Genomic DNA, 24,598 nt, shown 5'->3' with positions numbered 1-24,598 from the left:
TGCGGTCATGTAGAGCAGAAGTGGATGGGGTAGTAGTTTTACTTCTGTCTTTGGTAGAGGAAAAAGCCAAGTTGAAGTCCCCTCCCAGAATAACGGTTCCCTTGGTATGTTTCTGGAGTTTAGTAAGAAAGGCAGATAAAAAATCAATTTGCTGTGTATTTGGGACGTAGACATTCGCTAGAGTGATTGGTTTACCTGCGAGTGAGCCTATAAGTATTAGGTAGTGCCCTTTAACATCACTTATAGTTTTGTCTATCTTTAAAGGTAAATCTTTTTTACACAATATTGCAACTCCTGCACGTTTTTTAGGACCAGAAGCGAAGTATACTTCAGAGTAGTATCTATTATGGAGGCGTGTGGAGTCTTTAGGAGTCAAGTGCGTCTCCTGGAGGAAAGCTAAATCTATATCAAGTCTCCGCAGGTCTCTCATAAGGGACATTCTCTTTTGAGGCGCATTAAGGCCCTTGACATTTAGTGTATATAGCTTAACCATTATCTAAGATATATTCTTTATCACTAACCAGTATGGCTACCTTCTGGTATAAAAGGAAAGTATAGTAGAGATATGAGAAGAGAAAGAAAAAAACATATGAACAAGTATATAATCTAAGTGCACAAAACCATATTAACCAAATAGTATCATATGTACGGTGGCCACTGTGCAAATAGTGGCAATAAGTGAAGACAACTAAAAGTAGTTGTAAAAGGTGAAGGTACTGGAGGGTACATGATCTCCGAGGGGGCCATGTAGTCTCACGAGTTACCTTCTGGAGGTACATGGAGAAGTCCGAGAAAAAACCTCTCAGAGTCCGACATCCAGTCCTGGGTCAGGTACGTTACTGAGAGAACAGGATCACTTCCATTTTTTTTTTTTTTTTTTTTTTTTAGCAGATCCAATGAAGTGGTTACGGGAATAAAAGTGAACTCTGCTTGTTTTAGCGTTCAAGTAAGTGGAGCCTCCTCAGGTATAGTGAAAGTCATGCCAGGGGAGCGAGCCCCCCTGTGGGTAGGAGTTCAGCTCGGAAGTGCTTCCATCTCTTCTGAGTTTTCAGGATAAGTAAGGCTGCGAATTGGAGTTTTGGACCATTCAGAGATGTGGCGTATCTTACGTGGTGGGGATCTGGCGGAGGGGGATGAGGGGTGCTGGACTGATAGTGTTTGAGGAGGGCGGAGGCCCATCTGTTTCAGGAAGAGGGGGGCGTCGTCCAAGTCGGATAGAGTAAAATGAGCGCCATGTCTGGTGACCATAAGGCGAAAGGGAAATCCCCATTTGTAGGGTATTTTGGCATCAGATAAAAGTTGCGTAACTGGTTTAAAGGCCCTTCTTTTGGCTAGCGTAATTAAGGACAAGTCATTGTAAATAGATAGATCATCCCCTTTAAATGACACTTTGGGGGTATTACGCAGGGCACGCATTATAGCATCTTTCGCCTCATAGTAATGTAGTTTGATTATGACATCTTTAGGGCGTCTTGCTGACGCTTGTCTCTCCCCCAGGGATCTGTGGGCACGGTCCATTCGCCAGAACTCATCTGGCTGGTCTGGCACTATTGATTTGTATAATTCAGTGAGATGTGGTAACAGTAGTTCCGGCGTAACTGACATAGACATGCCTTTAATCCTAATATTCTGCCTCCTATCCCTGTTTTCACTGTCCTCCTGCGCAGTTCTTATAGCTTTTAAGTCATTTTGTATAATGCGTTGCTCATCTTCTATCTCCAGCTGCTTAATATTTAGGGCATCTACTTTCTCCTCTAGAGTATTGGTGCGTTCCCCTATTGATGTGATTTCCCCTTTAAGATCCTTAAGAGCAGAAAGGATAACTTGCTGAAGGGAATCGTGGAGGGAACGATAATGCTTATCTAAGGTTACCTCCAGCATTGCAGCTGTTAGCGGTGGGTCCTCTGTGGCTTGGGAAGCTAAGCCAGGCTGTAGTTGCTGGGGTAGTGGAGAGGAGGCAGGAGCGGAGGTCTCGGCGTGGTCGGCGCCATCTTGGATCTGCGGCTGGCGGACATAACGGTCCATAGAGCCGGCTTGTGTGGAGGTTTTGGGGGCTGATTTGGCTGCCATCTGCTCGGGTGGATGTTCGCCTGCTGTTCTCTGCCGGAGCCGCGCTTCGGTAGCGGAGGGGAAGCTTTATGGCGGCGGAATCAGAGTGGGACCCGGACGGAGCTCTCTCTCTAAGCGGCCATCTCGGAGCTGCCGCGCATGCGCCTCCTTTTTTTTTTTTTTTTTTTGCAAGGGGCCCCACACATTCTAGTTAAGCCCCCGACAGTCTGCTCCATTAGATTTGCCACATTATTGTAACTTCCACTATCAGAATCCTGTTTATAGTTAATATGCTCGTTAGGTTTAAATATAAAAAAAATATTCCCAAACTGTTGCCCTACTTTTTTCTACAGTTTAATCGTCTCTGCTCAATGACACATTCATTGAAGTATTCCAGAGCTAAAACCTATGAACTACTGACCCTTTTTATCTCTTCCCTGCTCTCAGAAGCCATTTTCTGCTAGGAAAATGTTTTATGGCTGTCATTGCTCATCAGTGAGGGTTGCTGTATGTTATAGTACCACCAGGTACTGATCAGGTCCCTTCCCGACTGGGCAGTAAGGGCCCGTTCACACTACAAGAGCTTTTTAAGCACTAGTGATCTTGAAAAGCTCTTGCTAATGCAATGCTATGGGGGATTTTTACAAAATCACATCGCACCAGTGGGAACACACAAAACGCTTAGAAAAGCTCTTGTAGTGTGAACAAGCCCTAACTGTCACTTGCATACCTGATTTTTCACTTTTTTCAGTTAAAGAAAGAAAAAAGGAGCACAGCATAGCTATTTGTGTGCTTGGCACTGTGCATACACATGTCTAGCTCATCATGTCACCTTGGAGGTCCTTAAAGACTAGTAAAATTAGGATTAGGAACAGAGTGCTCAGGTAAAAAAACCTGAAAAGACAAGAGGACCTGTAGGCATTTTGTTGTGCATGCTTTTATGTTATGTTGCCTTTAGGGGATTCCATCTGTGCTGAGTTTATTTTGAATAGTATGTTCCAGACAAATTTGAAAATGTGCCATTTAAATTAAGATATAAAGCCAATCTGAATAATATTTAAGTTTTAACTTGGCATTAACTCTAGACACCACAATGCCACGTTCAGCAAATTCCTAGCGCCGCCAGTAACCAGAACTCTACAAACGGTCTCTCTGACTTAACATGCAGACCAAGAAGTCCTCAGTTCTCAGGCCCACACGACTCAATACAGACAGCCAACATACAGTACAGCTTCATATCAGATGGCAGAGAGAAAGACATGATCTGCGGTCCTGATCTACACTGACTGGCACTTACATTGCTTGCAGGCCACAATAAATTTAGAATAAACAAAATGGCAATAAGCTGCAGTTCATTAGAGCTGCACTATGAAATGAATGCTCAGTCTTTCCGTCGTTATCATGGTAATATTTTATAAACTTTTAGATTTTTTTTAAAGCATGTATAAACAATTTCCAGGTTTTTATGCACATCTGTGCCCTCACCAACCCCTCTAGTTAAAGTGGACCTGAACTCTTGCACAGGACATGAGGAAAACATAACCGAAATGCACCCTCTATGTATTTAAAGAGTTTAGCCTGTCTAATTCCCCCTCATTTGTGTCTAATCTAAAATTGTAATCGGATCTCTCCCCTGTGTCACATGACTGCCTATGACAGATAAGCCCATCTGAAAGTACAGGATGTAAACAATATGTCTGCTTCCCTGAATCAAGAAGTAGAAACAGTGCAGATTTATTTTAGGAATTGTATCAGTTGTAACAAAGAAATGCTTTTTGTTTAACCACTTCCCGACCGCCCACTGCACAGGGGGGTCGGAAAGTGGATCCCGCAAGGTCCGCCGCATGTACAATTGGCGGCGGTCCTTGTACGGGCATGGGCGGAGCGATCGCGTCATTCGTAACGCGATCCTCCGCCGGGGACTGGCTTCGCCCCCCCTCGCGCTGTAACCCGCCGGCCGCTCGGAAGCGCCAGCGGGTTACTAGCACCCGGATCGCCGCATACAAAGTGTATAATACACTTTGTAATGTATACAAAGTGTATTATACAGGCTGCTTTCCGCCCTGGTGGTCCCAGTGTCCGAGGGACCACCAGGGCAGGCTGCAGCCACCCTAGTCTGCACCAAGCACACTGATTTCCCCCCCCCCGCCCCCTGATCGCCCACAGCACCCCTCAGACCCCCCCCCCCTGCCGATCCCCCCCGACCACTGTTTGCATCCAATCACCCCCCTAATCACCCATCAATCACTCCCTGTCACTATCTGTCAACGCTATTGTTTTTTATGCCCTAAACTGCCCCCTGCTCCCTCCTGATCACCCCCCACCCCTCAGATTCTCCCCAGACCCCCCCCCCCCCCCATGTACTGACTGTATGCATCTATCCCCCTGATCACCTGTCAATCACCCATCAATCACCCCCCGTCACTGCCACCCATCAATCAGCCCCTAACCTGCCCTTTGCGGGCAATCTGATCACCCACCCACACCAATAGATCGCCCGCAGACCGACGTCAGATCACCTCCCAAGTGCAGTGTTTACATCTGTTCTCTACCCTAAACACCCACTAATTACCCATCAATCACCCCCTGTCACTGCTACCCATCAGATTAGACCCCTATCTGCCCCTAGGGCACTCAATCACCTGCCCACACCCTCAGAATGCCCTCAGACCCCAGCCCTGATCACGTCGCCAGTGCATTGCTTGCATCTATTCCCCCCTCTAATCACACCTTGAGACACCCATCAATCACCTCCTGTCACCCCCTAGCACACCTACCCATCAGATCAGGCCCTAATTTGCCCCATGTGGGCTCCTGATCACTCGGCCAAACCCTCAGATCCCCCTCAGACCCACTTCCGATCACTTCCCCAGTGCATTGATTGCATCTATTTTCCCCTCTAACCACCCCCTGAGACACCCATCAATCACCTCCTGTCACCCCCCTAGCACTCCTATCCATCAGATCAGGCCCAATACAACCGGTCATCTAAAAGGCCACCCTGCTTATGACCGGATCCACAAAATTCGCCCCCTCATAGACCACCTGTCATCAAAATTTGCAGATGCCTATACCTCTGAACAGTCATTTTGAGACATTTGGTTTCCAGACTACTCACGGTTTTGGGCCCGTAAAATGCCAGGGTGGTATAGGAACCCCACAAGTGACCCCATTTTAGAAAAAAGACACCCAAGGTATTCTGTTAGGTGTATGACGAGTTCATAGAAGATTTTATTTTTTTGTCAAAAGTTAGCGGAAATTTTATTGTTTTTTTTTCACAAAGTGTCATTTTTCACTAATTTGTGACAAAAAATAAAATCTTCTATGAACTCACCATACACCTAACGGAATACCTTGGGGTGTCTTCTTTCTAAAATGGGGTCACTTGTGGGGTTCCTATACTGCCCTGGCATTTTAGGGGCCCTAAACCGTGAGGAGTAGTCTAGAAAACAAAGGCCTCAAAATGACCTGTGAATAGGACGTTGGTCCCCTTAGCGCACCTAGGCTGCAAAAAAGTTTCACACGTGGTATCGCCGTACTCAGGAGAAGTAGTATAATGTGTTTTGGGGTGTATTTTTACACATACCCATGCTGGGTGGGAGAAATCTCTCTGTAAATGGACAATCAAACAATTGTCATTTACAGAGATATTTCTCCCACCCAGCATGGGTATGTGTAAAAATACACCCCAAAACAAATACTACTTCTCCTGAGTACAGCGGTACCACGTGTGGCACTTTTTTACACCCCAAGTGTGCTAAGGGGCCCAAAGTCCAATGAGTACCTTTAGGATTTCACAGGTCATTTTGTGACATTTGGTTTCAAGACTACTCCTCACGGTTTAGGGCCCCTAAAATGCCAGGGCAGTATAGGAACCCCACAAGTGACCCCATTTTAGAAAGAAGACACCCCAAGGTATTCCGTTAGGTGTATGGTGAGTTCATAGAAGATTTTATTTTTTGTCACAAATTAGCGGAAAATGACACTAAAATAGGGTCATTAGTGGGGTTCCTATACTGCGCTGGGTTTTTAGGGGCCCTAAACCATGAGGAGTAGTCTTGAAACAAAAATGACCTGTGAAATCCTAAAGGTACTCATTGGACTTTGGGCCACTTAGCGCAGTTAGGGTGCAAAAAAGTGCCACACATGTGGCATCGCCGTACTCAGGAGAAGTAGTATAATGTGTTTTGGGGTGTATTTTTACACAGACCCATGCTGAGTGGGAGAAATATCTCTGTAAATGGACAATTGTGTGTAAAAAAAAAATCAAACAATTGTCATTTACAGAGAAATTTCTCCCACCCAGCATGGATATGTGTAAAAATACACCTCAAACCACATTATACTACTTCTCCTGAGTACGGCAATACCACAAGTGTGGCACTTTTTTGCAGCCTAACTGTGCTAAGGGGCCCAAAGTCCAATGCGCACCTTTAGGCTTTACAGGGGTGCTTACAAATTAGCACCCCCCAAAATGCCAGGACAGTAAACACACCCCACAAATGACCCCATTTTGGAAAGTAGACACTTCAAGGTATTCAGAGAGGGGCATGGTGAGTCCGTGGCAGATTTCATTTTTTTTGTCACAAGTTAGCAGAAATGGAAACTTTTTTTTTTTTCTCCTCACAAACTGTCATTTTCCGCTAACTGGGATGTCTTCTTTCCAAAATGGGGTCATTTGGGGGTATTTATACTATCCTGGAATTCTAGCCCCTCATGAACATGACAGAAGGTCAGAAAAGTCAGAGATGCTTCCAAATGGGAAAATTCACTTTTTGCACCATAGTTTGTAAACGCTATAACTTTTACCCAAACCAATAAATATAGGCTGAATGGTTTTTTTTTTAAATCAAAAACATGTTTGTCCACATTTTTCGTGCTGCATGTATACAGAAATTTTACTTTATTTGAAAAATGTCAGCACAGAAAGTAAAAAAAAAAATCATTTTTTTGACAAAATTCATGTCTTTTTTGATGAATATAATAAAAAGTAAAAATCGCAGCGGCAATCAAATAGCACCAAAAGAAAGATTTATTAGTGACAAGAAAAGGAGGGAAAATTCATTTAGGTGGTAGGTTGTATGACCGAGCAATAAACCGTGAAAGCTGCAGTGGTCTGAATGGAAAAAAAGGGTCTGGTCCTTAAGGGGGGGTAAAGCCTACGGTCCTCAAGTGGTTAAAGGTTATTATGCTGTTGCTTATCTTTTAGAGCAGAGAGGGGGTCTGAGTTCAGGTCCACTTTAAAGTGAATGTCAACTGAAATAAAACCAGCAACAAAAAAAACAGATACTTACCTATGGACAGGAAAAGCTCTGGGTCCTACAGAGAATTCCTGTTCTTCTCTCGGTCCCCCCGTTCCTGCGCTGTCACCTCCAATAGCAGTATTCAGCTGAAAGGTGGAGTACTGCTCTGTACCGCCACGAGAGCCTTTGGAAGTGCGTGCGGCTCCGTACTGTGCCTGTATGAGCGCGCTCTCTCCCACACCCACGCATGCGCTGTATGGAGACACCAGTCTTCAGCAGCACTCAGGCACCCGTAGCAGCAGATTGGAACGAGGCGACAGCGCTGGAACGAGGCGACCGGTTGAGGAACAGGAAGGCTCTATAGCACCCACAGACTTCCCTCTCCATAGGTAAGTATCTGTCTTTTTAATTCAGTTGATATTAGCTTTAAAAAAGGAACTGTAGTGAAAATAACAATGAATAAAATTGCTTATTATTTAGTCAGTGTTTGCCCATTGTAAAATCTTTACTCTCCCGGATTTACATTCTGATATTTATCACAGGTGGCGACATCTTTACTGCTGCAGGTGCATTGTTTGAGGAATAATTGTGTGTGTTCTGAACTGATTGGGAAAAAAAACCCAAAACAAACAAACACCTGGTCTCCCAGAGTGCACTGGGAGCAGAAGGGCCCATAGCTGATCAGCCTAGGCTTGACATCACTGGGAGGGAGGGGCTATACAGCAATTATATAGATAGAGGAAGATTATCTGATGCTGAAACCAGGAAAATGAATGTGAAAGTGGGTATCCTGAATAGTTTACTGCATGCTACTATAGGTCATTACAGTTGCTATTTAAGTGGCCCATATCTGCAGAAATAGTGCCCAAAACCTTTTTACAGAAATGCTGATGACATGGCATGGGACTTTTGGAATGATCTCACTAGGCCCGGTTCAGATTCATTCAATGCTTTTTACAATCGGTCCCACAGGGGAATGCAGAGGCATGGCGGTAAACAGCCCTTGAAGCAGTTGCCTCAAACGATGGGAAAAATAGGGATTAAAAAGCGCTGCCGATTCATTTGAATGGGCAGCGATTAACGACGAGCAAACGTCCTTGTGAACTGGCCCTTAGTTCTCCCAGCATTGTGAGATGCTTTCCCTCCACCTGTTTCAGCGTTCCATGGCTGCTATGGGAAAGCAAGTCCAGTTTCATTCTTCTACTCAATGTAAATCTAGAGAATGGAGAGGCAAGACTGACTGTATGATGCTGGAAGCAGGAGGAGGTGGCGCCCGTTTACTGGTAACACCTCGGCTGTATACAGTCTGGTCTGTGAAGGTGCACATACTTACTGGATATTTGGGAGGTGTGTGCACTGACACTTACTTTGCCCAACATCAGTTTTTCTTGTCAGAGCTTGTTTCCAGGCATTAGCCACACTGTACAATGAAACGGCCATCAAACAATGTTAGTGCCCGGCACCCACTGCCCATACATCCATTATGCTACGTACACACATGCGACAACGATCGTTCGTTGAGAACGACGAACGAACTTTTAATTGATGAAAGAACGACCTAAATAAAGATAGTTTTAAAAGGTGTGTAACGATCTGATCATTAGAACGAACGTTACATCACGTAAAGCAACTATTGCGCCTGCACATAAAAATGAGAAGTTTCACAGAGAAATAGTGAAATGCGCATGTCAAGCCTAGTACGAACGACCGTTTCCAACGATGTACTACTTTTGCAAACGATCGTCGTTGGTTAAAATACGCCGAGACAGAACTTTCTTTTGTAGCGATTTGGCTCGTTCGTCGTTTGCCTTAATAGTCGGTGGTTCGTTTTTTGTAACGATCGTCGTTGGTAAAGATCGGGGAACGATCGTTACAAACGACTATAGTCGCATGTGTGTACGCACCTTTAGGCATGTGCACTTTCACAGACTGTATACAGCCGAGGTGTTTGTGATCATCAATAAAAGCTACAGCATAGCTGGACGCCTCCTCCTCTTGCTTGCAACAAATAGCGCAGCCTAGTCCCGAGCACGCTATCCTAGCAGACGGCGAATGCAGCTGCTCAATAGGGGGGAGTCTAAGTTTGGTAGTTCCTGGAATTTACCAGCCCTTTTATTTGTTGAAGATGGATTCTATGAGCTGCAGATTTGTATCAGAGAGCATTGCCATCGGAGAGGTCTGCAGGACTTTCAGACAACTGCGGGATCAGTTCACAGGCCAATTCAATTAGTTTTTTTTTTTTTAACCTATACCCCTTTTTTTTTCCTACAACTAACCTAACTGGACCTCACCTACCAAAGCCTCATACTCATCTGAGTGTTTTCAATTTTCAGGTCACCTGACCCCACTATTTGGTCAAACAGTCCATAGAGCTGGAGTGCCTCTGAGCTACTTTGCCTTTGAGTGGCGCTGAATGGTACAATAGGTGCCAACATCCCAGTTCCTCTCAGATGTTTCCATGGTAAGACTGGGTGGCAGTAATGATCTGGCAGTCCACCTCCAGAAGCAGGTGGGAACCCATATGGAAGAACATGCACAACGTTATCACTGTACGCTCAAGGATCCCAGTGGGGGGGTCATCTGGGTAAAGTGGACAACCTTTACGTTAGCCGAAGGGTTGGAAGTTCTAGGTACGCTTTCAAAAAACATCAATGAAATGGGTTTATGCTTATGAAGGAAGGACACATAGGCCGTAGCATGTAGTGTCCAAGTTCTGTGATAAAGCACTTTTGCAAGCCAGTGGTGTGCCACTTCCTTTATACCATTCTTAAAACAAGAGGGGCTGGTGGCCCATCAGGAGCTTGGCACCAGCTAACCGAGTCTATCTGATATATAGTGAAATGGACCGCAGTTTTCTACTATTCAAAGCAGGGCTGTGGAGTCGAGGAGTCGGAGCTATTTTGGGTACCTGGAGTCGGAGTTGGTGGTTTCATAAACTGAGGAGTAAACTGGGGATGAATTTTTATTTTACAGACTCCACAGCCCTGATTCAAAGTCCAGCTACATACTGACCCATGGAGAATATGGAGGAGCAAACAGCCAGGAGCCAGGCCAAGTGGCTTTAAATGGATTGAACCATATTGAAAGATTCAGAGCTCCTGCATTATACAGAGTAAAAGTAACTGTGTATGGAGGGCATGTATCCATACCTAAATGCTACAGACTCCAGAATAGCCCGGATCAGGTGGCTTTTGCTGGTGGAAGGTTTTAGTCCCATAAATGAAGCACATGCATAGGGATCATTCACTGGAGCCTGAAATACATATGTATATCAATGAACAAAGGAACACGCTCCCTGCCTCTGCCTCTTATGTTATTTAGTAATAGATGGACACTTACATACACGTATCGGCAGCAGGAAGGGAGAAAACAGACAAGTTACAAGCATTCATCACATGCTATATGCATAGTCTCTGTCTCCTAGAGCGAGATACACATGCATATCATACACATTTACAAATGCATACAAAAAAAAATGCAGGCAGAAATACTTGAAGATAATGCAAAAATAAACACATTCTCAAGTGGAACAGGAAATGCCAGTGTTCCTAGTGCTGATCCTTTCAGAAGGACCTGTAGGAATTACCACCTACAGAGGGGTTGCTATGTGGCCCAGCCAGATTTCAGACTCTGCAGTTAGAAGTGTAGGCGTTTGATGGAATGTGCCACTTATCAGTTATGGTTTCTGCACTTAAACAGTCCAGCCCAGACCTAAACAGCAACGCCTAATAGATACTACCCAAGTACAATACACACACGGCCTCTGAATATGGTGGTATCCCAGAATGCTGTACTAGAGAGTAAAGCTTGATTGGGTGTGACAGAAACCTAAGACATCTTACAGCTAGACTTAAGCCCAATCTACACCATACGATTCTATTTAGGATTCGATTAAATCCGACATATGCAATCCTGATTCGATTAGATTCAATTCGATTTGCCCTTGCAAAACAATGGCAAATTGAATTGAATCGAATCAGGACCGGACATGTCGGATTTAATCGAATCGTGATCCAATCGTACAAAGAATCGTATCATGTAGATGGGGCTTTACTGTACTGGATTATACCTGTAAGCCTGTAAAGGATGGCACAAAGAAGATTCCTCCAGAGTCTGGGACGCTTCTGGCCATCTCTGCTGTGTCTGCCACATCTGTGTAGAGATCTAAGGGAGCAGAGGAAATTAGGGACAGGTTATCAAGGCAACATTACATAATGACAGCTAGTGATGTGTATTCATTACAGCAGAATTAAAAAAAAAAAAATCTATTCACAATTTTAGCTCCCTGCATTCCCCTATAGGGGCTGTAATTTCTGCAAAAGGATCTACTAAATATTGATTTCATTTCTTTTTTGTGGGGCCCAAATTTATGCACCTGCCTAATTTTGTTTAAACAATTATTGCATACTTTCTGGAAATCCATTAAACTTCATTTCACTTCTCAAATATCACTGTGTGGGTCGAATATATGATACATTTAATTGACATTTTTTTATCGTAACAACCAACGATTTATACAGGAAAAACATGACAATTAACAAGGTTGCCCAAACTTTCACATCCCACTGTATAAGCAACTAAAGCCTCGTACACACGCACTACTAAAGAGAACGACGGGTCCGTCAGACCCTCCCGCTGGGCGGGCATTCCAGAGACAGTGGAGCGTGTGTACAGTCAGGCAGACTGATGAGGCTGTTTCTGAACGATCCGCTCAGCGGATCGTTCAGAAACAGCCTTATCAGTCTGCAGACAGACTGTACACACGCACTACTGTCGGGAGAACAACCGCCCAGCGGGAGGGTCTGTCGGACCCGTCCTCTTTAGTGGTGCGTGTGTACGCACCTTAAGATATAGGGGAAAGAGGCGCCCGGGAGTAATAAAATACTTTAAAAACAAATAAAATGAAAGAGGTCAGGTGGCTTACCTCAAGGAAGACAAACTCACTTAATAGAAGAGTTATAATTGCACTAGCAATGCGTTTCGTGGGTACTTGCCCACTTCCTCAGGCCAAATAGCAGTGCCAAGCAGTACTAGTAGCCGCAGATAAGGTTAGTATAATCTACCTTCACTCTTACAATATTTTCTAACTACTGTGACATACTGCACCATTTGAGCTCCTGTTGTCTGTGTTTTTTCTTCCTGTAGGGTGTAATTTTTTTTTATCATCCCAACCTTCATCCATTATAAGCAATTACTCATGCTAGCCCCTCCTCTGACCCTGGTTTATAGCACAATTAAGCCATTTTGTCTCTAGTATGAGAAGGGGAGACCCCAACGTCACCAGCTACATCTTAAGTGATTCATTGTGTTGGATCACTTACAACTGACCTTTGTTTTTGTATTGTAGCCCCCACAGCTGGGCACCTCTCGCTCATCCTCACCCTCCTCCACACCACAGGCTGCTTAAAGGGAACCTGAACCGAGTAAAATTTAAAAAAAACATTCTGTACCTGCAAATAAATATTACATACCTATCTTGCCATTAGTTACTCTCAGAAGGTCAACATTTTCTTTTAACAACGATCCCTTCCAGTTCTGACAAGATTTTGTCAGAACTGAAATCTTTCAGTTGCTGTCAGTTTTAACTGAAAAGACAACTGATGTGCAAGGTAATGTCCATGATTCCCTATGGCTCAAGTAGGCGATGTTACAGTTTAACAATGCGCTGACCAGGAAGTGGTTATGGGGTAATGGCCATTTTTAAAATGGAGGAAGGAGAATCTCATCGATCACAGTGGACAAACAGGACAGGGGAGAAGAGAAAGATTGAGGAGCAGACTACACGGGAGGCAAGTATGACCTGGGTATGTTTATTTTGACTTAATTTTCAGTTCAGGTTTGCTTTAAAGAGGAACTCCAGTGAAAATAATGTAATAAAATAAATACTTCATTTTTACAATAAATTATGTATAAATGATCAGTCAGTGTTTACCCATTGTAAAATCTTTTAAATCCCTGATTTACATTCTGACATTTATCACATGGTGACATTTTGTAAACAGCCATTTCCCACAATGCAACAAGGTTCACAGACCGGAAACTGCCAGGACCATGGTCCTCAGAGTTTCTTGTGGGAGGGGTTTCACCACAATATCAGCCATACACAGCCCTCTGATGATCAGTTTGTGAAAAGGAATAGATTTCTCATGTAAAAGGAGGTATCAGCTACAGATTGGGATGAAGTGCAATTCTTGGTCACGGTTTCTGTTTAACAGTGCATTTGTACAGAGATCATTCCAAGCATGTTCCCTGAAGAACTTTTCAGGCGACAACCCTTGAAAGCGTGTACGTAGCTATATGTCACACTTACTAAGCTCTTGTGCCCACTTTATTGCTGTTCCCGTGTCAGAGGCATTGCCCTCTGCAACGTATGCCACTTCATTGCCAATCTTCCAGCCAACCAAGGGATAAAGCCCTGTTAAAATATAATATAGAAGTCAGTAAAGCCTTGTACCCAACCGACGGTAATTGCAGCGATGTTACCTGACATCATGCAACATGATGAATATGTTAAACGATGTTGCCCCCTGCAGCGATCGCGCATTGTTAAACAATGGACACGGCAGATCAGATAGTCAAGATCCCCGACGACTCCGTGCAAAGTACCTAGATCTAAGAATGCTTACTTCCTGTTTGCTCCCATCATGTAGCCGCGTGACGTCGCGAGCAGAAAGAGCGCTTAAGGACCGTCATCAAGGAGACGTCGCTGAACCCGTTGGGTGGCGAGTACGTAGCATAACATTGGCATACAACTATTAAAGGAATACTATAGATACCCAAGTGCTCTAAAATGAAAATGTACAAATAATGTCTAAGTAGCTGTGTAAACATTTTCCTACTTTTCATGTTAAATATCAGAGGCAAAAGCTGTAATTTATTGAGGGTAGGATTTAGCTATATTGGGACAAATCAATTGTAGAAGGGGTGTCTGCTTCAATGCACAGCCAGAGTTGCACATCAGACTACAAAAAGCAAATATCAAACATATCAAACTCTAAAAGCAAAAACAGTATGAAAAGCTGTGACAAGTAGTTACATTTCCTCTGCTCTCTTCAGACAGGTCAGTGAGAAACACAAGACACAGGAGCTGCAGCTGTTGGGAGCTCTCTTCTCTGTCACACACAGAGTTACACAGAGTAACTGATCAAGTGTGAGGGGAATTTCCCCTTTCCTCATGGCTCAGTCAGCCCTCAGTTTTTGTCAGTAAAGTTTGAAAGTATTTTGATAACAGTAAACAAAGAAGTTGCTACTAAAATGTATACACCAGTACTTAGCAGCACTTCCCAAACAATTCCTGTGTCAAATGAAAAAAATATGTGAATCGATAGTATTCCTTTAAAGGACACCTGAAGCAGACATTTATTTCCTTTTAATACAAATAGGCTTGCAGTCCTGCTGCTCATCTGCCTCTAGTACTTTTAGTCATAGACTCTGAATGAGCATGTAGATCAGAAGTTCTGACAACAGTGTGACCGACCACACGCTTGTTTCAGGTGTGTTATTCAGCCATGATTGACGTCAAAAAGATCAGCATGGAGCCAGGCAACTGGTATTGTTTAAAAGGAAACACATATGGCAGCTACCATATGCCTCTTGCTTCAAGTTCCCTTTAAGAGATTTCTGGAAAAAATAAAAAACACAGAGGATGTCACCATTTTTCTACCTGCTATAGAGGTGTGCAGATTGTTTCCTGTATTGATGCCCATAAATGTTCCAGTTCCCATTGTTAGCTTTACATCGCCTGTTTCAAAGCAACACTGGCCAAACATACCAGCCTGCTGGTCAGCCACCTGCAAGAACAGAAGCAAAGTGCTGATGTCAGACAGCAGTAAAGGTAGTATGCTGCTATGTACTGATAGCTGTAAGTATCACAAGCTCATAAGCCTGGTGCCTGATCTGTACTGATCACTGATCCTGGTACCTTGTGTAATGGAGAAAGTGAACTTAGTCCAAAAAATAAATATTTTATTTCCAGTTATTTCATTTTTAGTTGTGAGCCCCTGAAATAAAGTGATTGTGTTAAAAAAGCTTTAGTTGTCTCATATTTTTATGCAATCGTTTTGTTCACCCCACAGAATTAAAGCTGAAAGTCTGCACTTCAACTGCATGGGAGTGGTTTCATTGTGGTAATGTACAGAAACAAAATTAGAAGAAAAGTTGTCCCTGTCCAAATATTTATGGACCTAACTGTAAGAAAGGTGCCATATAGTACATGCTGCCACCACGTCCCTCAAGTAAGCAGCTACCCCCCCCCCCCCACCACCTTTCCCAGAACAATTTTAGATATCAGCTGTAGCATATATTCTATTGGCCCTGCAGTAAGCCTGGGGAGGAGGGGGTGTACTGATCTGATCATCATCAGAAAGCACTATACACAGTAGTAGCACTCCTGAAAGCCAATGGCGCTTCAGGCAACGGTTTGGTATGTCTTTGGACAATAACGGTCTTGCAAATGACAGCTTGTGCATGAGCATGGCCCGAGTTTTATGCTTACAAAGCACACTTCTACCATTACACAGGAAGCTGTAAGTGCAGACGTGCACTAACCCGACCAGGCACCAGAAATGTGAGCACATGATGATTGGCACATGATGGTTAGCAGTTACTAGCTGCTTGCCCAATGTAAAAAAAGAAAAATAAGGAAAGTGAAGTTTCCATGGTACACATACTGCATTCTACATAACAAGGACAGTTCTGTTCAGGCACTGCACTCACCAGTGAACGGATGGGGATGGGAGCCCCAAATATACTGGAATCCACTACTCCAAAGTCGTGGCTACAGATATAGAAAGGAAGTTCACAATAAACATCAGAGAAACTTGCAGCATAAAACAAAACAGGATAATAAAAGGTGTGTCAGATCTTACCTGGTGTCCTCCACAGGAGGAAACATGGACAGGGGGATGGACAGCAAAGAGCACAGAAAGGAACTCCATCTCATCTGTAGAAAAGGAAAGGTATGGAGGATATTATTACAGTATTGTTAATATATATAATGCCAACATTCTTCTGTAGAACCCACAGCTATGAGACAGGTTGTAAAGGCAGAAGCAAAACAAGCATTTAAAGGGTACCTCAACTAAAAAAAAAATGGCATCTACCAGCCCGCTGCAGCCATCCTGTGCCCTCACAGCTACTCATGGCTCCTCTGGTCCCCCACTGCCAGCTAGTTTCGTTTTTCGGCCGGCCGCCATGCGTACATTTTTAGGGCACAGAATGGCTGCAAGGGGCTGGTAGATGCCACAGGTAAGTGAAACTCATGTTTGTTTGTTTTTTGAGTTAAGGTTCCCTTTAACATTTGCACATATTCACATAAGTCTGCAACTTGTGTTCTCCATTGCAAAGCTGACGGAGTTCAATACATTGAATTGCGCACAGAAATGCCAGCACCAGTGCTTTGCTGTAACGTGCTGCTGTATAGCGCATAAGTGTGTACTGCCTATGCACGGTCTGAGATCTCTGCCAATTGCACATGGACAAGATTTGCTGAAGTCAGCAACACAACAGTGTCATTCTTTAGCTTTCCTTGATCTTCTGCAACAAACTTATAAAAGCAACCATATTCTTAGTCATGCTTTCATTTTTAGATTTATAAAGCTTTTTGGGATTTGACTTGGCATCGCTAGTCGAAGGTGGTCTGGTGCACAGCGCACTCTGCTGCAGTCATGTGAATGGATGCGTTTGCAGGTGCGATGGTGGAGAAACATCACACCGCAAACACAAAGGCCAGGTGTAAACCGCCCTTGAGAGATCAATCAGACATTGATTGGGAATGCCAGAATTTTTATCTGGGGTCTCTTACCAAGTAAGGGTCAAAAATTCCTGTTCCACTGGCATTTGAATAGTCAGTTGCATATACAGAACCTGAAAGACAAAAGGCATTTCAATTGTATTGGAGCTTTATGCAACGGTCACAACAACACCTTTGTAAACTGTCACAGAACGAAGACAAGGCAATAGCAAAGAATACATAGTACAAAGTTTTGTTATTCCTCCTGTTGAAAACAATCATCACGTCAGCTCCCGAGGGAGCAAGCACTGAAACCCACGATACATGTGGGGCGAACTAAGGGACTCACCCTGGTATTCCGGATACCCCTGCAATATGCATACCCAATCCGGTGCAGTATACACTTTATTCTCTAGCACCTTCTAGTACACCTATATTCTGTTCCATCAAACCGCTCCTGATCACTCAGCACAATTGTTATTTACATTTTGCACTCGACAATTATTTAAAATTTGCATTTTTTTTTTTTTTTTTGTATTGAGAGTGCCATTTTGCACTTTGTGGTCACCTGCAATACAGTAGGCATGAAAATGATCCCGGGTCCGGTGCAAAGGGACTCTAATTAGAATGATTTATTAGATTACGGTATGTAATCATGGGAGGATGGGATTCCTAGCAGATTGATTTTAAATACTTTTAGTCCTCTTTCACAAGGAATGCTGAAAAACGGATGCGTTTAAAGGGAGTATAAAGCATAATTAGAAAAATAAATAAAGCATACAGTACTTAACTAAGGACAGGGAAGACTTTGGGTCCTATAGAGCTTTCCTGTTCCTCTCCTCATCTCGTTGTTCCCCCGCTGGCTCCACCATTAGCAGTCTCAGACCGATGGGTCAGAGACTTCTCTCTTCTGCTACGAGTGGGCTTCGGGAGTCTTTGAGAGCACTCTGGCTCCCGAAGACGGGCCGCTCCGTACTACGCTCGAGCGTGTGCAGTACAGAGCTGCCTGTCTTCTGAAGCATTTGGGCTCCTCGAAGACTTTTGAAGCCTCCCATGATGGGAGATTTAAAAGGAGAAGCCTGCAAGGGAACGATGGGATGAGGAGAGGGTTGGAGAGACTCCATAGGACCCAGAGCCTTCCCTCTCCTTAGGCAAGTATCTTTTTTAATTTTGATTACGCTTCAGATTCACTTTAACTGATCAGTTGTTCCATAGCAGTGCAGTGTGAAAAGTTTTCAGTTCAAATGTATATAATGTGATATGAGCCATAGGGACAATGAAAACCAGATGTCAGCCGGCCTCAGGTAAATCTTATTCCCGGGGAGTCCTAGTGAGATGAGGGGTCCATCAAACCTCTCTCAAAAGTCCAGGCATAGTAGAAGTATTCACACCGGACTTAACCCAATCATGGAAAAAATCCAACTTCTTTAATGCATATAAGTGCGGATTCAGCATACAAGGAGCACAACGTTTCGGGCCCAACGCCGTTTCTCAAGTGCTATAAGCACTTGAGAAAGGGCGTTGGGCCCGAAAAGTTGGATTTTTATCCGTGAATGGGTTGAGTCCGGTGTGAATACTTCTACTGTGTATGAGCCATAGGGAGACATGGACATTGGACTGCACGTCGATGGTCCATTCAGTTATAACGCACAGCAACTGATTCAGCAAGAATTAACCCTTATTGTTATGAATTATGTGATGAAATAAAGTACATGCATATATTTTCAAAAGAAGGTGCATGTTATATGCCACTAGAGTATTCATATTCCTTCTGTATCATAGTAATGTGCAATTAGTAAAAAAGATGGGGAGAGGGGCAGGCATTTTCTCTCCCTTTACCATTATGTCTGTCCGATTAAAAGACTAGTGAGAACAGATGTAGTCATTGTTTCTCTTGGCCTACAGTGTTTCTGAGGTGTTCAGAAGTCGTGCAGGACCCAAGTTTGCATGCCACTGCAACGGATGTATTAAACACATACGAGTCTGAATGAGGCCTATAGATAAATATGGATCTATTAATCTGTCTGTTTTATCCATTGATCTCCATTGTGGAAACCGGTAGTTTTGTGTGTAGCGCTAACCTAGCCTTACGTCTGACTTAAAGAAATCAACTGCCTCAGGGGATAGAAATAAAGGGGTGCTATTATACGCTACTGAATCCAAGCAAAGCAAGCAAAGAGACATTTTTCTGCCTGAATACAAATCGTAACAATTCCAGAATGCGTTCTGTTGGGACTCTACAGTCCAACAAAATAAGTACTTAAAGCAAATTTCAAATTGACCTCTTCAAGTTACTTTATGGGGGCCTGGGTGGTGAGTTTTCTAAAGAAATTTAATATCACAAACAATAAGATACTTGCAGAACCACATTGTGGTCGAGGCAGAGAAAGCCACCTCTCCTCAGCATTTTTGAAAGAGTGCCTCCTCAGGGTTCCCATCCTCAAAAGTGCAATTCTTCAGTCTGAGTTAATGACTTCCATATCCAGTGGCTGAGGATAGGTCGCACCCTTTTCTTAAGGCAAAACATAGGAATCTGGGTTGAGATTTCTGTGTTGCTGGTTTGGAGGCAGAGTATGTGGTTTTACAGTTTAACGTATATGGGTTTGTCAGGGGACACAAAAGGCCCAGTACAAATGTGGTAGGTTAATTAAAGGAACTCTCAGCTGCTGGCAAAAAGGATCTCAAATCATCTGTGTTAAGACCTCTGTACATTGCAAACTGGCAAAACTGAAATCCCTTTCTCACTGGATCCTGGTCTCCCTCAGGCAATTTAGTAAGTGGAGCACTACCCGCCTGATTTAGAGGCTTACGTTACAGAGGTCCTGAAAAGTTTGATTACAACTTCATTAAAGTACACAGCCTTTTGTGAGCTTGCTTTTTTAAAAATTTCTTCTTCAAGCAAAAAAACTCTGTAGGCACCAAATCTCTCTTAGGCCTGGTGCACACCAAAACCCGCTAGCAGATCCGCAAAATGCTAGCAGATTTTGAAACGCTTTTTGTTATTTTTCTGTAGCGTTTAAGCTAGCGTTTTGCGGTTTTGTGAAGCGTTTTTGGTGTAGTAGATTTCAGATATTGTTACAGTAAAGCTGTTCCTGAACAGCTTCTGTAACAAAAACGCCTGCAAAACCGATCTGAACTGCCGTTTTTCAGAGCGGTTTGCGTTTTTCCTATACTTAACATTGAGGCAGAAACGCATCCACAATCCAAAAAATGCCTCACCCCGGGAGGATTAGTTTCTGCAAAACGCCTCCCGCTCTGGTGTGAACCACCCCATTGAGATACATTGACCAAGCGTATCCGCAGCCGCAAGCGGCTGCAGAAACGCTGAAAAAGCCGCTCGGTGTGCACCAGCCCTAAGAAGGTTTTCTCTCACTTTGTCTTAAAGCTCTGTACGCTTTTAATTTGTACTTGCTTCAAAAGATCCATCACCATCCCTGTACCGAAAAAGCAAGGTGGTTCCGACCTAAACAATTTCAGGCCTGTGGCCCTAACATCTGTGGTCATGAAGACCTATGAAAGAGTAGTCCTCTCCCTTCTCAAACACACCACACTGGACCAACTGAATCCTCTCCAGTTTGCGTACAGAGCTAACAGGTCCACCGACGACGCCATTAACATGTTGCTGGAGTTTATCACTGATCCCCTGGACAGGCCGGACTCGTATGCCAGAATCCTGCTCCTGGACTTCAGTTCGTTCTTTAACACAATCTGCCCCCGCATCCTGCATGACAATCTCATGGAGCTCAATGTCCACCCTACTCTCCGTCTTTGGATCACAGACTTTCTCTCGAACAGGCCCCAGGTTGTCAAGCTGGGTGACATCTCCTCCAGTCCCAGAGTGACCAACATAGGAGCCCCCTAGGGCTGTGTCTTGTCACCGTTTCTGTTCTCTCTATAAACCAATAACTGCACATCCACTGTTAATTCTATCAAAGTCATCAAATTTGCAGGAGATACAACAATCGTTGGCCTCGTCAGTAAGGGCGACGAGCAAGCCTACCGACAGGAGATAGACAGAGTCTGCAATTGGTGCAGAGAGAATAGGCTAGTCCTTAACACAGCCAAACCAGTTGAGATGGTCATTGATTTCAGGAAGCATGCCACTAACCCACCCCCAATCTACATCGGTGGAACCAAAGTCGCAAGGGTATCTAGCGTCCGCCGCCTGGGCACAGCCATCTCCGATGACCTGACCTGGAGTGTAAACAACAGCTCAACTCCGAAGAAGGCGCAGCAAAGACTCTTCTTTCTACACCAACTAAAGAAGTTCGGTATGGCCCAGGAACTTCTGAGATCCTTCTACTCCGCCACCATTGAGTTGGTCCTTTGCTTGTCCATCCTGGTCTGGTACGCTAGCTCCTCCGCTAGCGACAAGTACAAAATTCAGAGGGTCATCACCTCAGCAGAGAATTGGGAAACCTCTCTCCTCCTTAGACCTCAACTACAACGCTAGACTGCTAGCCAGAGCCATGAAAATCGCTGGCGACCCCACCCAACCAGGCCACAGCCTTTTCAGTCGGCACAAATCAGGCCGGAGGTTCCGGTCCATCCTGGCCAAGACCACAAGGCATTGGAACACTTTTTCCCCACAGCTGTTAGACTCTTGAACTCTGCCCTCTCCACAAGCGCTCCTCCCTGTAGCCGTCTACTGACTGCCAGGGCCGGTTCAAGTAACAATTGGGCCCTAGCCTGGGGGCCCCCCAACAGACCCCCCCCCCCGACTAAAAAGTGTCATTAGAGGCCCTTTGTTGCAGCCAAATTTTCCTCCTGGGCCAGAGAGCTGGCTGCTGACCATCCCCCAATCACCTCCCAACTTAACAGACTCTGCAGAGTCCCTGGGGAGCAACAGTTAACATGGGGGAGAGACACCTTGGGGGCTCCTACAGGCTCTGGGGCCCTGGGGCAATTGCCCATTTTTTCCTATGGTAGCTCCGGCCCTGCTGACTGCTATGTCACCATGGCTGTTGCTGCCCCGATCACTGAACACTGTCTTGCTAGAGTGTGCATTAGTACTAATCTTTTTTTTTTTTTACATGTTGCTGCCTGTGTAAATCTGTGTTGTCTTACTTCCAGCGTTGTATTGTTTTTATGATGCCATATCTCTGTGCAAACTCCAATTCCGGGCACGGTCCAGCCGTGCTTGGCGAAATAAATAGATTCTAAATTTCAAATTTAAGTTGTGGAGTCAGGGGTTATTTCATGCAGTTTGCTGAACATGGATGAAGGAGATTTTGTCCTGGTAAGAGGATTCAGGAAACCCACCTCACTCTTATGTTGCACCTCCATCTCCTATTATCTGCATTTTGAAGGTGTTGTTCCAATAAGCAGGCAGAAAGTACTTTTCATCTCCTTGCTGCCCTGTGTGTACAAGCTCTGTAAACCTCTTGGAAATGAACAACACGTCTTCCCTCTATAGAGGATCTTTGCATTATCAGAATGTGATTGAAATGTATACTATGACTATAGTAGATCAGCAAAAGGCTGATTCCCCATTACCGAGATATGACCACTGAGGAATTCAAAAGAAGTCAAAATAACATACTGAACAAAATTGCTATTTTTTCCCCCGATATTCCTTTATAAAATAAAGCTGAAGGCAAACACTCCATTCTCCTCCTTGACCTTTCAGCAGCTTTTGACACAGTGGACCGTCCCCTACTCCTCCAATCCCTCCAGTCCATGGGCATTCATGACCTCACCCTGGCCTGGCTCTCATCCTACCTCTCCAACCGCTCCTTCACAACCTCTTTCAATGAGTCCTCATCCACCCCAAACCATCTCTCGGTAGGAGACCCAAGGCTCGGGTCCTTGGCCCCCTAATGTTCTTCCTATATACTGTACATCCTCCATTGGCAAGGTTATCTCATCCATTGGTTTTAACTATCATCTGTATGCAGATGACACCCAGATCTACCTCCACACCCCTGACACATCCACCACTACCATGGACAAGGTCTCCTCCTGCCTATCAGCCATAGCCTCCTGGATGTCCGCCAGGTTCTAGAAACTAAATCTGGACAAAACTGAATTTATGATCTTCCCACCCCGGCCATCCCTGAACCTTCCAGATGTGCATGACACTTAACCACACTAACATTCGCCTTACCTCTCAAGCCCTCTGTCTGGGTGTCACCCTTGACTCCGCAGCTCTCCTTCACTCCCCACATCCAAAATCTCACAAAGTCCTGCAACTTCCACCTTTGTATCATCTGCAAGATCTGCCCTTTCCTGACCTCTGCCACCACCAAACTCCTCATCCATGCTCTCATAATTTCCCGCCTTTACTACTGCAACGCCCTTCTGTCTGGTCTCCCTATTGTCCGAACAGCCCCTCTGCAGTCCATCATGAATGCGGCAGCCAGAATTATCCGCTACTCCCATCGCTCCACCACGGCGATTCCCCCTTCTCTTCCTATCCAGTCCACAATCAGATTCACAATACTGTGTCTGGCCTACAAATCTGTTCACAAAACCTGTCCAACCTACATTTCCGATCTTACTCAGAGGTACACACCTAGCTGCTCCGCTTCTCCAATGAACTTAGTCTGACCGCCCCCCGCATCACCCAGTCCCATGCACGCCTCCAGGACTTCTCAAGAGCTGCTCCAACACTATGGACCTTCTTACCTCCACCCATTAGGGCAGCCCCCTCCATCAACATCTTCAAGAAGGCCCTCAAAACTCACCTTGTCCACCCCTCACTGGTGCTCTAAACCCGTAGCTGAACTGTGGTCCCCTATCTTTTGTGCTCCTACATCTCCCTCTAAATTGTACGCCTTCAGCAGGGTCGTCCTTGTGTGTCCTACCGGATCATACACTTCCATTACTGTACACCCATGCTATGCATTTGAGTGAACCTAACTTGCCTAATCTCCATGCTCCCATCCAGTGACTAAGCATTACCTTGTACTCATACTGTGCTGCATGATCTGTTTTTTCTTGTATTCCTGTATTGTCACATTGCTGTATGTCACGCCCAAATATTGTCTGTAACCTTAACCAATGTCCAGTGCTGTGTAATATGTTGGCGCTTCATAAATACAATAAATAATTTAGTTATGGTTTGCCTGTTGTAAAATCTTTCCTCTCCCTGATTTACTTTCTAAAATGTATCAGTGGTGGCAACATCTTTAGTAATGGCGGGTGATCTCTGCAGAATGTTCGTTTGCTGAAACTTCTAAAGCCAGTAGAAAATGTACCAGATCTCCCAGAATGCTCGGGCGTAACAAATAGCCTAGGCTGAGTCTCAGTGGAAAGTTAAGCTGTAAGCCAATGTACAGCTGTAGGAAGCGTTTCGGATGTTGAAACCAGGATATTTCACGTAAAAGTGGGTATCCTGAATAATTTACTGTACAGTATTCAAATATATGTTACTACAGTTCCTCTTTAAACTGTACTTGTAATTCCTGCAGAACAGGTAACCTATTGTGTTACATTACCAGGCAGTTCATACTGGAGAGAGGCTGAGCGCAATGTCCTCCAACTGGATTGCTGGGTGAGAAGAGAGCTGGATGCCTCCCCACCCATATCCACTCTTCTATCCCGCATACCTGTAGTTCCACTAGGCCTTCGTAAT

At 44.5% G+C, this 24,598-nt stretch overlaps 1 protein-coding gene across 1 annotated transcript in view; it reads right to left on the bottom strand.

Annotated features, from left to right (window-relative positions):
• The window catches only part of GK5 (glycerol kinase 5), a 112,058-nt gene that overhangs the window by 13,645 nt on the left and 73,815 nt on the right, over positions 1-24,598 (bottom strand). The window contains exons 7-13 of the mRNA XM_068280464.1: positions 17,095-17,156; positions 16,160-16,233; positions 16,008-16,068; positions 14,956-15,082; positions 13,603-13,707; positions 11,362-11,456; positions 10,442-10,545 (exon numbers count right to left, since the gene is read on the bottom strand). Of these exons, the coding sequence (XP_068136565.1) occupies positions 10,442-10,545; positions 11,362-11,456; positions 13,603-13,707; positions 14,956-15,082; positions 16,008-16,068; positions 16,160-16,233; positions 17,095-17,156 (628 nt within the window). The remainder of the gene's footprint in view (positions 1-10,441; positions 10,546-11,361; positions 11,457-13,602; positions 13,708-14,955; positions 15,083-16,007; positions 16,069-16,159; positions 16,234-17,094; positions 17,157-24,598) is intronic.

Source organism: Hyperolius riggenbachi, chromosome 4 (genome assembly GCF_040937935.1).
Source record: "Hyperolius riggenbachi isolate aHypRig1 chromosome 4, aHypRig1.pri, whole genome shotgun sequence".
Lineage (NCBI taxonomy): Eukaryota > Metazoa > Chordata > Amphibia > Anura > Hyperoliidae > Hyperolius > Hyperolius riggenbachi.
This window is presented reverse-complemented; position numbering and strand designations above follow the sequence as displayed.